At 45.2% G+C, this 13,202-nt stretch overlaps 1 protein-coding gene across 5 annotated transcripts in view; it reads left to right on the forward strand.

Annotated features, from left to right (window-relative positions):
* The window catches only part of TPM3 (tropomyosin 3), a 28,104-nt gene that overhangs the window by 787 nt on the left and 14,115 nt on the right, over positions 1-13,202 (forward strand). For 2 of the 5 annotated variants that reach the window (XM_007977005.3, XM_073008361.1), the window contains exons 2-7: positions 6,490-6,623; positions 9,865-9,982; positions 10,085-10,155; positions 10,941-11,016; positions 12,334-12,396; positions 12,575-12,644. In XM_007977005.3, coding sequence (XP_007975196.1) covers positions 6,490-6,623; positions 9,865-9,982; positions 10,085-10,155; positions 10,941-11,016; positions 12,334-12,396; positions 12,575-12,644 — 532 coding nt within the window. Of the gene's footprint in view, positions 1-6,489; positions 6,624-9,864; positions 9,983-10,084; positions 10,156-10,940; positions 11,017-11,556; positions 11,633-12,333; positions 12,397-12,574; positions 12,645-13,202 lie in introns of all 5 variants that reach the window. The other 3 variants (XM_007977008.3, XM_073008362.1, XM_007977014.3) reach the window with 2 other exon arrangements.

Below are 13,202 nucleotides of genomic sequence, written 5' to 3' on the forward strand. Positions count from 1 at the left end.
GCAGTTGGCTGAGAGGAAGCGTGGTGCCCTCCCTCCCTGGAGGAGCTCGAGGCCACAGGACCGCCTCTCAACCTCTGGCCAGGGGCCCTTCCTCTTACGGGGTGCTCTTGCAGCTGCTACACCCACTCAATCTACGTGAAACGGCAGGGGAGGGGATAGTACTTCTCTCAACGTTAGTGCAAATGTAGGAGCCAACCAAACTTGCCTGGCCCTACCCACAATGACCTGGAAGGCAGGAACTTCTGCCAGATTCAGGCCTTTATTGCTGAAGTGTGATCAGTGCAAGCCGAACTGGTTAAGAACATTTCTTCCGAGCAGAGCTGATAAGCGAGTGTATGGCAGAGAATTACATGGCGTGCCAGTCTCAAGGTTTCTGATTGACTTGGGCAATTTGGTGGAGACAGAATAATGAATTCCAGGTGACTCTAGTGGAATATTTGTTCAACTGAAAGTGGGAACATAAAATGTTGGTGGAATGAACGGTGATTCTAGTGATTTCTTTCTTTTTTGTTTTTTTGAGACAGAGTCTCACTCTGTCGCCCAGGCTGGAGTGCAATGGCGTGATCTCGGCCCATTGCAACTTCCGTCTCCCTGGTTCAAGTGATTCTCCTGCTTCAGCCTCCTGAGTAGCTGGGATTACAGGAGCGTGCCACCACGTCCAGCTAATTTTTTGTATTTTTAGTAGAGACGGGGGTTTCGCCATGTTGGCCAGGCTGGTCTTGAACTCCTGACCTCAGGTGATCCACCCACCTCTGCCTCCCAAAGTGCTGGGTTTACAGGTGTGATCCACCGTGCCCAGCCTATTCTAGTGATTTCTTTAAACGACTTTCCGATTAAAAGAGGTTGATTAGTTTTAGTGTAAGCCATAAGATTTTCCAGGGTCGGCAGAGCTTGCAGTGAGCTGAGATCACACCACTGCACCTGGGCAACAGAGCGAGACTCTGTCTCAATTAAAAAAAAAAAAAAGATTTTCCAGGGTCTAGGATGTTGTCTAATAGATGGAGCTGATACGAGTTGAGGTTTTAGAGGATCTTGAGAGAGTAAAGTAACTGTTGCTAAAATTTAAGATCCAGTGAAATAACTCATGTGGTTTATTCTTTGTTCTTTCCCTTGGTAAGTTTTTATTTTTGTTTTTCTTTTTGGCTGCTCCTCTGGGAAATAACTGAGAATGTTTTTGGGAGGGAGGGGGTGGATTTCAGAAAAGCATGGTAATTGGTGGACATCTGCCCTCTAGGTTAAATACTTAAAGATTGTTGGAATACTCACTTATTTTTATAACTGGGCATGGAGATGCTGGGATGGGAGCTTGTTGTCTTCCTCAGTCACCTTTTTGTAGGTAGATTTTTTTCTTCTGTTCAGTTTGCCAGCAACTTCTCATTATCTGTTCAAGTGAGATGGATTGGCTGGGTGACTTTATGGCCAATGGTACTTTCTCATCTCCTTTCTTCTGGAGACCAGATAGCTTTAAAGGGGAAGACAGGCTAGCCAGAGGAACTGGCCATATGTTGAGCTGCAGAGTCTTAGGCTCAGTATTTAAATATGGACATTCTAGGAGTAGTTCTAAGGTGGGTGGTTCCTGCCCCCCATCCCCCCCCTCTTTTTGATGGAGACTTGCTCTGCTGTCCAGCCTGGAATGCAGTTGCATGATCTCTGCTCACTGCAACCTCCACCTCCCAGGCTCAGGTGAATCTCCTGCCTCAGCCTCCTGAGTAGCTGGGATTACAGGCATCCACCACTACACCGAGCTATTTTTTTTTTTTTTTTTTTTTTTTTTTTTAAGAGATGGGTTTCACCATGTTGGCCAGGCTGGTTTCGAACTCCTGACCTCAAGTGATCTGCCTGCCTCAGCCTCCCAAAGTGGTGAGATTACAGGCATGAGTCACTGCACTCGGCCTGGGGTGATGTTTCTTAAGCTACTCTCACTCAGAGCCTGCCAAATTTGCTTATTGAGCTGAGGTCTAGTGAGGAAGTCCTCAGAATGGGGAAGTAGGGTAATAGTTAAATATTGATGAAATCATTACTTCTACTGCCCAGCCTGAAGAAGCTTAATCTTTTGACTTTCTGCTCTACTGAATTTTGAACCCCTACTGAGGAGGAGACACCTGTGGGATGGTAGGAGGGTTGTTTGGTCTACCTGTTATCCTCTTAAGGCATTCTGGTGGAATGTGGGTTTTGCAGACTCCTCCCTCCTCTGGAACTGGAAACTGCACTCTCTGATGGCATCTCATGCTGTTAGTGGGATTGTCACTTAATTATTTTCGTGGTTACTTTGTGTGACCATCCAAGCCACCCTTATTGGGAAGCTACATGAGTCCAAAACTGAGACACTGGTGTTCTAGGATCCATCTTTCTTTTCTGCTCTTGGCCTGGAATTGGTCTTTTATAGTGTAGCACCTTGTCAAATTTACTTTCAGTTCTGCGTTTCCTTTGTACTTCTGTCTAAATGGGAAACAGATGGCAACATAATGTTTAAATGCAGTCTTTTTCGTTATCTCTTTTTTGTGTGTGTGTGTGGTAGTGGTGGTAAAAATACATATAAAATTTACCATTGTAACCATTTATAAATGTACAGTTCACTTTGTTTTTAATACCTCTTTCCTAATTGTCCCTGATATTTTTCTCTTTTTAATTTTTTTCTAGTCTAAAAAACTTAAGAGGCTGGATGCAGTGGCTCACACCTGTAATCCCAGCGCTTTGAGAGGCCAAGGCGGGTGGATCTGAGGTCCACCTGTGGATCTGATGAAACCCCATCTCTACTAAAAATACAAAAAATTAGCCGGACATGGTGGCGCATGCCGGTAATCCAGCTACTTGGGAGGCTGAGGCACAATAATAGCTTCAACCCTGGAGGCGGAGGCAGAGGTGGCAGTGAGCCGGGATCGGATCACTGTACTTCAGCCTGGGCGAGTATCGGCATTGGGGGAGTGAGGGGTCAACTGCAGGAGTGTAAGGTCAGCAGACTACCTCTGCCTCAAAAAGAGAAAAAAAAATTAATAATAAAAACCTTAAGAGTACTACCGGGGAAGTGGGCTTTGAACAGCAGTTTTGATTCTGGCCTTAATCCTAAATTCCTAGTCTCTAGAGAGTAGAATGTTTGACTGTTGTCAACATTCTATTTGTGGGTCTCGTGGACTTCTATTTGTGGGTCTCGTGGACTAAGCAACAGGCTTTATCACGTTTCTTTGGTTGCTTTGCTTTCCTTTTTTTCCCGGGTACTAGAACACACATTCACAGGGGAGAGGCAGATAGCCTTTTACCCCTGCTTAGGCTCCGCCTTTGTTTACTCTGGGGCAGATAGCTCTACTCCCTTCCAGCTTGCCTACCCTTTGGTGAAGTTTAAATTCCCCAAGGACACGGTATCTCCCTGGTTAATGCATTTGTGAGCACAGGGAACTCAAGTAGTCCTTTACTCACAGGGCTCAAGCCTAACTTTCTAATACTCTTTCATTTGAATTTTCATCTGTGGCTTTTATCTAATAAGAGAAACCCCAGTGTGGCAGAAAGCCAGATTTAGGCTAATCCCCTTCTGTCCTTGGCCCTATTCTGCCTGAGAGTACCATCCCACTGTCAGTTTCTTTACTGAAGGGGTTGACGTATTTGGGAAATCTCTTTGGAGTGGAGGATAGCTGAAGCTGTTGTCAGCCATCTTATAATGTGACTGAATTGCTGCTGCATGCCACTCCTCCCCCAATCCCCCACCCAGGATCTTTGCTTCCTGGGCAGTGGAGAATCCTATTACCTGCAGGGAAGGACCACAGAATACTGTATATCCTCCAAGCTAGGCAGAGATAGGTCAGCTGAAACATCAAAACCACATCTGGAGGGGCATGCTAAAACCTAAGATGATTAGGAAAGTGCAAAGCTTAACGTTTCCCAGGGCCACAGGTAGCCTGGTCAACAAAAAGTAGGCCTGTTCAATCTCTTGGTACCCCTTGGCATTATTTGACCTGACAGGGACAGGCACTGTGCATAGACTCATGAGGGAAAAGTCAGCTTGTCTTCCTTGTTCCTTTAAACAAAGTATCAAATCTTGATTCTGCAGGCTTTTGTTTCATTGTAAAGAGAACTGATCCTCTGTGCTAGCAGAAAAGAGAAAGGCAAGGTCCCATTCCCTCCCACCCCACCCCCGAGGGGTTCTCTGAAACTTTTGCTAGGCCTCCCATCTCGGGTTCTGCTTTTGATACAGGCTTGTTCATGTGTGCATGCTCTTAGGAGGGCACCAAGATGTGTTTCCACCCCCTCGCTTTTCAGCCTTGCTAAGAATTCTATTGTAAATGCTGATTTGTGGGAGAAACTGCCTGAGCCAGCTTGCTGTCATGGCAACTGTACACCCCCGCCCCAGAGCCTGTTATCTTCTACTCCAGTTTGGGTAACTACTGGTGAGCTGGATGATGCCTTACATTTCATGAGCTTCCTCTAAATCTAGTTGTATTTTTCGTCTGAGGCGGGTAAGTCATTTTACTAGCAGTGTCTCATAGTTCTTGCCTGATAGCCTTCACTTGTGGCCTTGTTGGGTTTGTGAGGATAAATGTGTGTTGTTACAGAGGACATCTGTTTTTCTGGAAGAGGCAGAAGCAGAGAATACTTGCCTTTGTGGTGTTTTGAATAGTGTAGTTAGAAGCACAAATGGTTTGTTAGTAATTTCAGCTTATGTTGACTTCTCGATTTTCTTTGCCTGGTGGCTAGATTAGCCCCAGCCCTCTGCTTCCCTTCCTAGTCTCTTCAACCTCTCATGTTTGTATGTGGAAGTTTTTGTGCCAATCCTGATTGTTAAAAAGGAGTCTTTTGGTCTATATTCTTCCTCATCAGAGCTAGTGGCCCAGGCTATTTCTATAGCTGCCCCAACTCCTGTCTGCCAGGAAGAAATCAGGGTAATAGAATTCAGGCACAATCTGGGCTATAGAAGAGAGATCGTGTTTACCAGGCACTTGGATAAGCATCTGAACTGGGTGGTGTAAGGGGCATATTAAATTCTCGTATATTGTTGCAGTCAGGGTACCTCCCACCAGTAAAGGTAGTGGGGAAGCAGTCATGGAAAGAGATTTTCCTACCATTAGAATTTATCCATCCACCTACAGGCTGCCTCCTCCTTTCCTTGTTTCTTATTCCATTGCTAGGGAAACCCATCCAGGATGGGTTTACTTGGACTCTAGCCTATACTTCATTGTGAGATGGAGGCCAGGGGGAAGATTGCCATAAGCTGTATTAGAGGGTGAAGCTAAGGGGATGGCTGGAGGAATAGAAAGGAGACAATTCAGAAATTTGGAGGAATGGTAGTGGGTGTGGTGGAAATGTTCTTTCTTTTTTGTTATGCTATCAAAACAGATAATTTTAGCCAGAAGCAGCTCCTTGTAGCCAACTTAAAAAAGGAGTAGGGGGGCACAAGTTTAAGGGATGGTGAGTAGGCATCCCAACAATGTTCCATTCTTTTGCTTTCCAGTCTGGAAGGCTATTCTGGAAGACGTTCCCTTGGCTAGTTATTTTTCTCATATATTAGGGTAAAGTGATCATAGGAATAACAGTTTGAGTTAAGCAGCAATTAATAGGTAATCCAGGATTCCCTCTTTTTTTTTTTTTTTTTTTGAAACAGAGTGTCACTCTGTTGCCCACGCTGGAGTGTAGTGGTATGATCTCAGCTCACTACAATCTCCGCCTACCGGGTTCAAGCGATTCTCCTGCCTTAGCCTTCCGAGTAGCTGAGACTACAGGTGCCCGCCACCACGCCTGGCTAATTTTTGTTTTTTTTTTGTTTTTTTTTTGTTTTTGTATTTTTTAGTAGAGACGGGGTTTCACCGTGTTAGCCAGGATGGTCTCGATCTCCTGACCTCGTGATCCGCCTGTCTCGGCCTCCCAAAGTGCTGGGATTACAGGCTTGAGCCACCGCGCCCGGCCATTTGTGTTTTTTTTTAATTAGAAATGGGGTTTCACCATATTGGCCAGGCTGGTCTCGATCTCCTGACCTCGTGATCCACCCGCCCCAGCCGCCCAAAGTGCTGGGATTACAGGCGTGAGCCACTACACCCAGCCAGGATACCCTCTTTAAGAAACCTTGCTTATTTATTTATTTATTTATTTATTTATTTATTCTGCTTTATGAGACACTTAGACGGTTACTGAGGATGAGATATGCCTCCGAGCCAGAACTCAGGCAGAAGGAACACTTCATTGACTTTCTTTTCTGACTGCAGTGTGTTTAGGAATTTGAACTGAGTCCAGGAAGTGGGTGGTACTAACTCACTGGGCTGGGCAAGGAACTGAGTTTTAAACCACTCTTCCTGTGGAACATATGGGAGTTCGTTGATGGGAAAGGGAGGAAATATATATATATATAAAGTTATGTCTGCTAGATCTTTTAACAGCTGAGCTAAGACAAGTTCTACCCTGCGAGACTCTGGCTTTTTCATGGTAGTCAACCCTGATCTTAATGTCGTAGTTACTTCTTTTCACCATGCCTCTGCTTCCCTTGTCCATTCTTTCCTTCAAATGTAGGCTGAGGCTGAGGTGGCCTCCTTGAACCGTAGGATCCAGCTGGTTGAAGAGGAGCTGGACCGTGCTCAGGAGCGGCTGGCCACTGCCCTGCAAAAACTGGAAGAAGCAGAAAAAGCTGCTGATGAGAGTGAGAGGTGTGTAGTGAAGCCTGATGGAGTGTGGATTTTAAAAGACATTCATAATAGTTCTGATCAAGATTTCCTTATAGACTGTTTTTCAAATAGCAGTTCTGGCTGTGTGTGGTGGTTCACGCCTGTAATCCTTGCACTTTGGGAGGCTGAGGCAGGAGGGTGGCTCGAGCCCAGGAAATTGGGGCTGTAGTGAGCTGTGATTGCGCCACTGCACTCCTGGGTGACAGAGCAAGACCCTGTCTCAATCAATCAATAAAAATAAAATACTAACTCTATCATACAGGATCTCCTTTCTTTTTTTCTTTTTTTTTAATTTTTTTATTTTTTAGTAGAGACGGGGTTTCACCGTATTAGCCAGGATGGTCTCGATCTCCTGACCTCGTGATCCGCCCGTCTCGGCCTCCCAAAGTGCTGGGATTACAGGCTTGAGCCACCGCGCCCGGCCTTTTTTTTTTTTTTTTTTTGAGACAGAGTCTCGCTCTGTCGCCCAGGCTGGAATGCAGTGGCGCGATCTCGGCTCACTGCAAGCTCCGCCTCCAGGGTTCACGTCTTTCTCCTGCCTCAGCCTCCCGAATAGCTGGGACTACAGGCGCCCGCCGCCACGCCCGGCTAATTTTTTGCATTTTTAGTAGAGACTGGGTTTCATGATGTTAGCCGGGATGGTCTCGATCTCCTGACCTCGTGATCCTCCCGCCTCGGCCTCCCAAAGTGCTGAGATTACAAGTGTGAGCCACCGCCCCCAGCCCAGGATCTCCTTTCTATTCTGCATGTTCTGTTCCTTTGAAGACAGTAAGGGTAACTTAGATGTTATGACCCTTTTGTAATTGGTATTTCTCTACAAATTGGCCCAATGATCCTTAAAATGGGATCACCAGTATGACTTCCACTTTCTGGATCATAAATTTCTATTTGTGAGATTAATTTCTCTAAAACAGAGGTTCTCTAAGTAAGGTCTCAGACCAGCAGCATCGGCAATACTTGGGAACTTGGTAAAAATTCACATTCTCAGCTCCTATCCTGATCTACTGAATCAGAAACTTTGGATGTGGGGCCTGGCAATCTGTTTTTAGTAAGCCTTCTCAACCCTGGTTGCATTATTAGAATCTTAGGTGGGGTGAGCGGGGAAATCACTGGGGAATTTAAAACTGTGGATGCTTAGATCTCATCCCAGTTCCATTAGAATCAATTGCAAGAGGGGTCTGGGCATTGATGTTTTTAAAGTTCCCCAGCTAATTTTAATGTGTTCCTAGGGTTGAGAACCATGGCCCTTGAACCAAATCATAACTCATCTTTTTGAAAATAGCCAGTTGTCTCCTTGCCATATGTGAGTTAAACTAGAACAGAGGTGCTTGACAACTCAGGGTTTTCAGAATAAATAGTGCCCTGCAAAGGGTACGTTACTACTGTGCAGCTGTGAAAATGAAAGAGGCATCTATGTGTGTACTATTAGAGTAGCGTGCAAATTATAGAAAGTGAGGGCTCGGGCGCAGTGGCTCACACCTGTAATCCCACCGCTTTGGGAGGCTGAGGTGGATGATCACTTGAGGCCAGGAGTTCAGGACCACCCCGGCCAACACAGCAAAATCCAGTCTTTACTAAAAGTACAAAAATTAGCTGGGCATGGTGGGGGCGCGCCTGTAATCCCAGCTACTCAGGAGGCTGAGGCACAAGAAACACTAGAACCCAAGAGGCGGAGGTTGCAGTGAGCCTCCCTTTTTTTTTTTTTTTTCTCAAAAAAAAAAAAGAAGAAGAAGAAGAAGAAAGTGAGGATAGCTGCATGCTAAATACCAGGAAAAAAAAAAAAGAGTATGGAAAGTTGCAGAACTGTGTAGTATATGATTACTTTGGGGAAGCTGGGATGGGATTTTTTGTGTGTGTATATGTGTATATGTGTGTATATATATATTTTTAAAATAATATTTATTTAGGTTTTTGAGACAGAGTTTTACTCTGTCCCCCAAGCTGGAGTGCAGTGGCATAATCTCGGCTCATTGCAACCTCCACCTCCTGGGTTCAAGCACTTCTCATGCCTCAGCTTCCCCCAAGTAGCTGGGATTACAGGCGCCTGCCACCACGCCTGACTAATTTTTGTATTTCTAGTAGAGACGGGGTTTTGCCATGTTGATCAGGCTGGTCTCAAACTCCTGACGTCAGGTGATCTGCTGGCTTCAGCCTCCCAAAGTGCTGGGATTACAGGCGTGAGCCACCGCGACCAACCGCATATATCCATATATTTTTTAATATTTTAATATTTAATTTCTTACTAAGTTTTTTTCTGGGCATTGGGGGAGATGGAGTCTCACTCTGTTGCCCAGGCTGGAGTCCAGCAGTGCGATCTTGGCTCACTGCAACCTCTGCCTCCTGGGTTCAAGTGATTCTCTTGCCTCAGTAGGTGGGATTACAGGTGCTTGCCACCATGCCTGGCTACTTTTTGTATTTTTAGTAGGGACAGGGTTTCACCATGTTGGCCAGCCTCATATCAAACTCCTGACCTCAAGTGATCCACCTGCCTTGACCTGTCAGAGTACTGGGATTATAGGCATGAGCCACCGGGCCTGGCCAGGATGTATTATCTTTATAACAATAAGGTTTTTTTTGTTTTTTTTTTTTTGAGATGGAGTTTCACTCTTTTTTTTTTTTTTTTTTTTTTTTTTTTTTTTTGAAACGGAGTCTCGCTGTCTCCCAGGCTGGAGTGCAGTGGCCGGATCTCAGCTCACTGCAAGCTCCGCCTCCCGGGTTTACGCCATTCTCCTGCCTCAGCCTCCCGAGTAGCTGGGACTACAGGCACCCGCCACCTCTCTTATTGCCCAGGCTGGAGTGCAGTGGCTGGCTCTTGGCTCACCGCAACCTCCACCTCTCAGATTCAAGTGACTCTCCTGCCTGAGCCTCCCAGGTAGCTAGGATTACAGGCATGCGCCACCATGCCCAGCTAATTTTGTATTTTTAGTAGAGACAGGGTTTCTCCATGTTGATCAGGCTGGTCTTGAACTCCTGACCTCAGGTGATCTGCCCACCTTGGCCTCCCAAAGTACTGGGATTACAGGCGTGAGCCACCGCACCCAACTACAACAAAACGTTTTAAATGAAATAATTAAACTAAGGTGTGCGAGTAGTAACATGGAATTTCCATTTGAAGGGCAGACAGAGAGGAATGGGCTTTTAAAAGTACAATTCTGAGACCCTTGGAGTGGAGCTGACGACACTCCTCAGGGTGTCAGTATTGCTTTTGTCCTGTTTCTGGCAGAGGTATGAAGGTTATTGAAAACCGGGCCTTAAAAGATGAAGAAAAGATGGAACTCCAGGAAATCCAACTCAAAGAAGCTAAGCACATTGCAGAAGAGGCAGATAGGAAGTATGAAGAGGTAAGTGACCTTCTGTTAGTCCCTCTCTTAGCCTTTTACAAAGAATAATGTGGTAAATGGCTCCTTTGCTTCACTAAGCTATACTGGGATCTTTTCCTGTAGGTGGCTCGTAAGTTGGTGATCATTGAAGGAGACTTGGAACGCACAGAGGAACGAGCTGAGCTGGCAGAGTCGTAAGTATCTAGCTCCCCAAATCTTGTCATACCAATTTGTTTCTTCCCCTTTGGCTTGGGCACTAATATGAATAAATTAGCATTCCTTCAACCTTGTTAAACAGGGCCTAGGAAATGGGAGTCATCTATAGTGCTTTTTTAGGCCCAAGAATGGTTGTAGACTTCCTTATTCTCCTGACTAGTGACAAGTGACAAAAGAGGCTTTCTTATTTTTTGTTGGTAGGTTTTACAAATTGAGAGCAAATAAGGACTAATACATGGTGAACAGTTAACTGGAAGATCCTACTGGGTCCTTCCACCTGGGGTGGAAGACATCAAAGTGGCTATCCTGATATAAGATCTGGTGTCTGGCTGGGTGTGGTGGCTCACACCTGTAGTCCCAGCTACTTAGGATGCCAAGGCAGGAGGATTGCTTGAACCCAGGAGTTGGAGGCCAGCCTGGGCATCCAAGGGAGACCCTGTCCCTAAAACAATAAATCTGGTGTCTGTTTTTGCCACTTTGCCAATCTGCTGGGAACCTTAGGGCAAGGGTAGATACTAACTGCTCCCCCGTTGGTACCTTCTCGGCCTTGATTAACAAAGTCAGTGCTGATGCATATATATTTGTGCTTCCCTCTTACATTCCCGTCTGCCAGACATAACATATCATGACCATGGTGGTGTTCTCTTCCCATTTTTTGAATTTTTTTTTTCGTTTTGCTGCTTGTTTTCTTGCTGTGTTCCTTTTTGACCTTTCTCCCTCCCCACAACCTGGCTTGTGCCATCCCCGTGACTATCACTAACAGCCGTTGCCGAGAGATGGATGAGCAGATTAGACTGATGGACCAGAACCTGAAGTGTCTGAGTGCTGCTGAAGAAAAGGTACTAACCATTAAAACCCACAGCAAGGTTATATATATGGTGTGGTTTTGTTTTGTTTTGTTTTTGTTTTGCAGCTGCCTCCCCTCCACTTGATTTTGTTGAGTGCTGTCTCATCTCTTCATGGAATGCTCCATTCTTTTCCACTTACTTGGCATCTTTCATCTCTTCTTTCCTAGTTGCTTTACTGCCTCTCCGCAGGGTCTCCTTCCTTTGGGTGATTTGGGGGACTGTTTGGGTTGGGCATTTGTTCCCACCTCCACCCCAGGTAGCAGTTATGACTCATTCCTGGTAGTGGATTTCTCTCAAGTGCTTTATTAGTATTCAAACATTTTGAGCCCAGGAAGGTCTAGCTCCTGACACGTTCTATGGTAGAGGGAGGAGGGTTGATGCTTGCTCAGGTTACTTGGGAACATCTCTTCCCCAGTATGCCTTCCAACTCTCTCTACATATAGGTTCAATTCACGTCTGTGTGTCTCTCTCCCTTTTTTTATTCTCTTCCTTTTCCCTTTTCCTCTCCTGTGGTATTTAAAATATTCACAGTAAGTGTTCTGAGCTGGAGGAGGAGCTGAAGAATGTCACCAACAACCTCAAGTCTCTTGAGGCTCAGGCGGAGAAGGTAGGGGCTGGTTTGTGAAAGTGACAGGCTTTGGGGCCTGGGCCCAGCCCTGCCCTTGATGAAAGACTGGAGACGCCCATTCCATATATAATCCAGTGAGGCGTGTCCTTTTCCTACTTCCTTACCATGTATTCAGGTTCTGGGTTTAATGCTACTTTCTGTGCACTTTGATTGCTTTAATTAAAATAACTTCATGGTCTCAGGTTACTGGAGTCATGTGCTCCTCAGGCTGATACTGCTGTGCTGAAAAGCAATAATCAGGGGCCCTAACAGGCTTTCTGGCAGACAGATGGGGGCAACAGACAGAATCAGCTCTGAGACCTAATGAGCAATCAAGACAGATGACTTCACTTTGCCATCATGTGGGTGTGTTTTAGTCATGTGACCTTGGGGTGCCACTACTCTTGCTCATTAAGCAGAGGAAAGGAAAAACCCCTCCTTGGGTTGATCTGAATAATATCAAAGCTTAGATCCATCTTAAAAAGTCATGGAGAATTTTAACCTGAGGATCTCATGGCTCTAAAGACAGATTTCTGGATTTCAAGGACCTGTTTTCCAGAGCCAGGCCTTGCTCTTACTCTTGGACCATTCAGCACATTTAGTCCAAGAGGATATTCAATGTAAGAGTTAAGTGTAGGGAGGTGGGTATTGCTTGTGTGATTGATTTCTACTCTGAAATTTTTAATCTACTTATCTTACAGTACTCTCAAAAAGAAGACAAATATGAGGAAGAGATCAAGATTCTTACTGATAAACTCAAGGAGGTGAGCTAAGGGGATTATAGGGCAGGACCCAAAACATTTAGAGGTATATAAGACATTAATGTGGACTTAGACTGGCTGGTTTGGGTTCTGAAAGGTCCAGAAGTAGAAGATGGAAGAAATAGAGATTGTTCTTCTTTGTCTTCATCTCTGATTCTGACTAATTTCATATTTCCCCCAGGCAGAGACCCGTGCTGAGTTTGCTGAGAGATCGGTAGCCAAGCTGGAAAAGACAATTGATGACTTGGAAGGTATGGAACCTTGAGTAGGGATTGAAATAGAGAAATGTAGAGGAAGACCTTGGCCATTAACTATTAATCTCTTTTTCTGTATACCAAAGGAAGTTGGTATGACTTGGCATGTATTAATACGTGCACTGTCCTATGCCACAGCTAGGCAAAGTGGGTCAAACCCTAGAATTGGTTTTTCAAATGTAATCTTTTCCTTTAAGAAGACTTCACCAAATAGTCTGCAATTTGTACCCTTCCCTTTGAGGAGAATGATAATGGCTGCATTAACCTCCAATTTAGTAGTCTTAAACCTTTAGTCTGTGGGTTTAAACGGAAGCCATGATTTCAGAAGGGCAAGGTGCAGGTCATTTCATGGCTACTTTCCACAGTTCTTTTCACCACTCAAGTTGTGGGGTATTTATCCAAGAAATGAAGTTGTGGAGTAACCACATCTGAACACTGACCACTGTCAGGAGCTTTCTAAATATTTTCTGTCCCTGTAAGTTGGTAACTGCCATCCACCCTGACAAGGGGACGTACTCTTTGCTTTGAGAACTCTGATGTATGCTCCTTTGGTAC

This window comes from Chlorocebus sabaeus, chromosome 20 (genome assembly GCF_047675955.1).
Source record: "Chlorocebus sabaeus isolate Y175 chromosome 20, mChlSab1.0.hap1, whole genome shotgun sequence".
Lineage (NCBI taxonomy): Eukaryota > Metazoa > Chordata > Mammalia > Primates > Cercopithecidae > Chlorocebus > Chlorocebus sabaeus.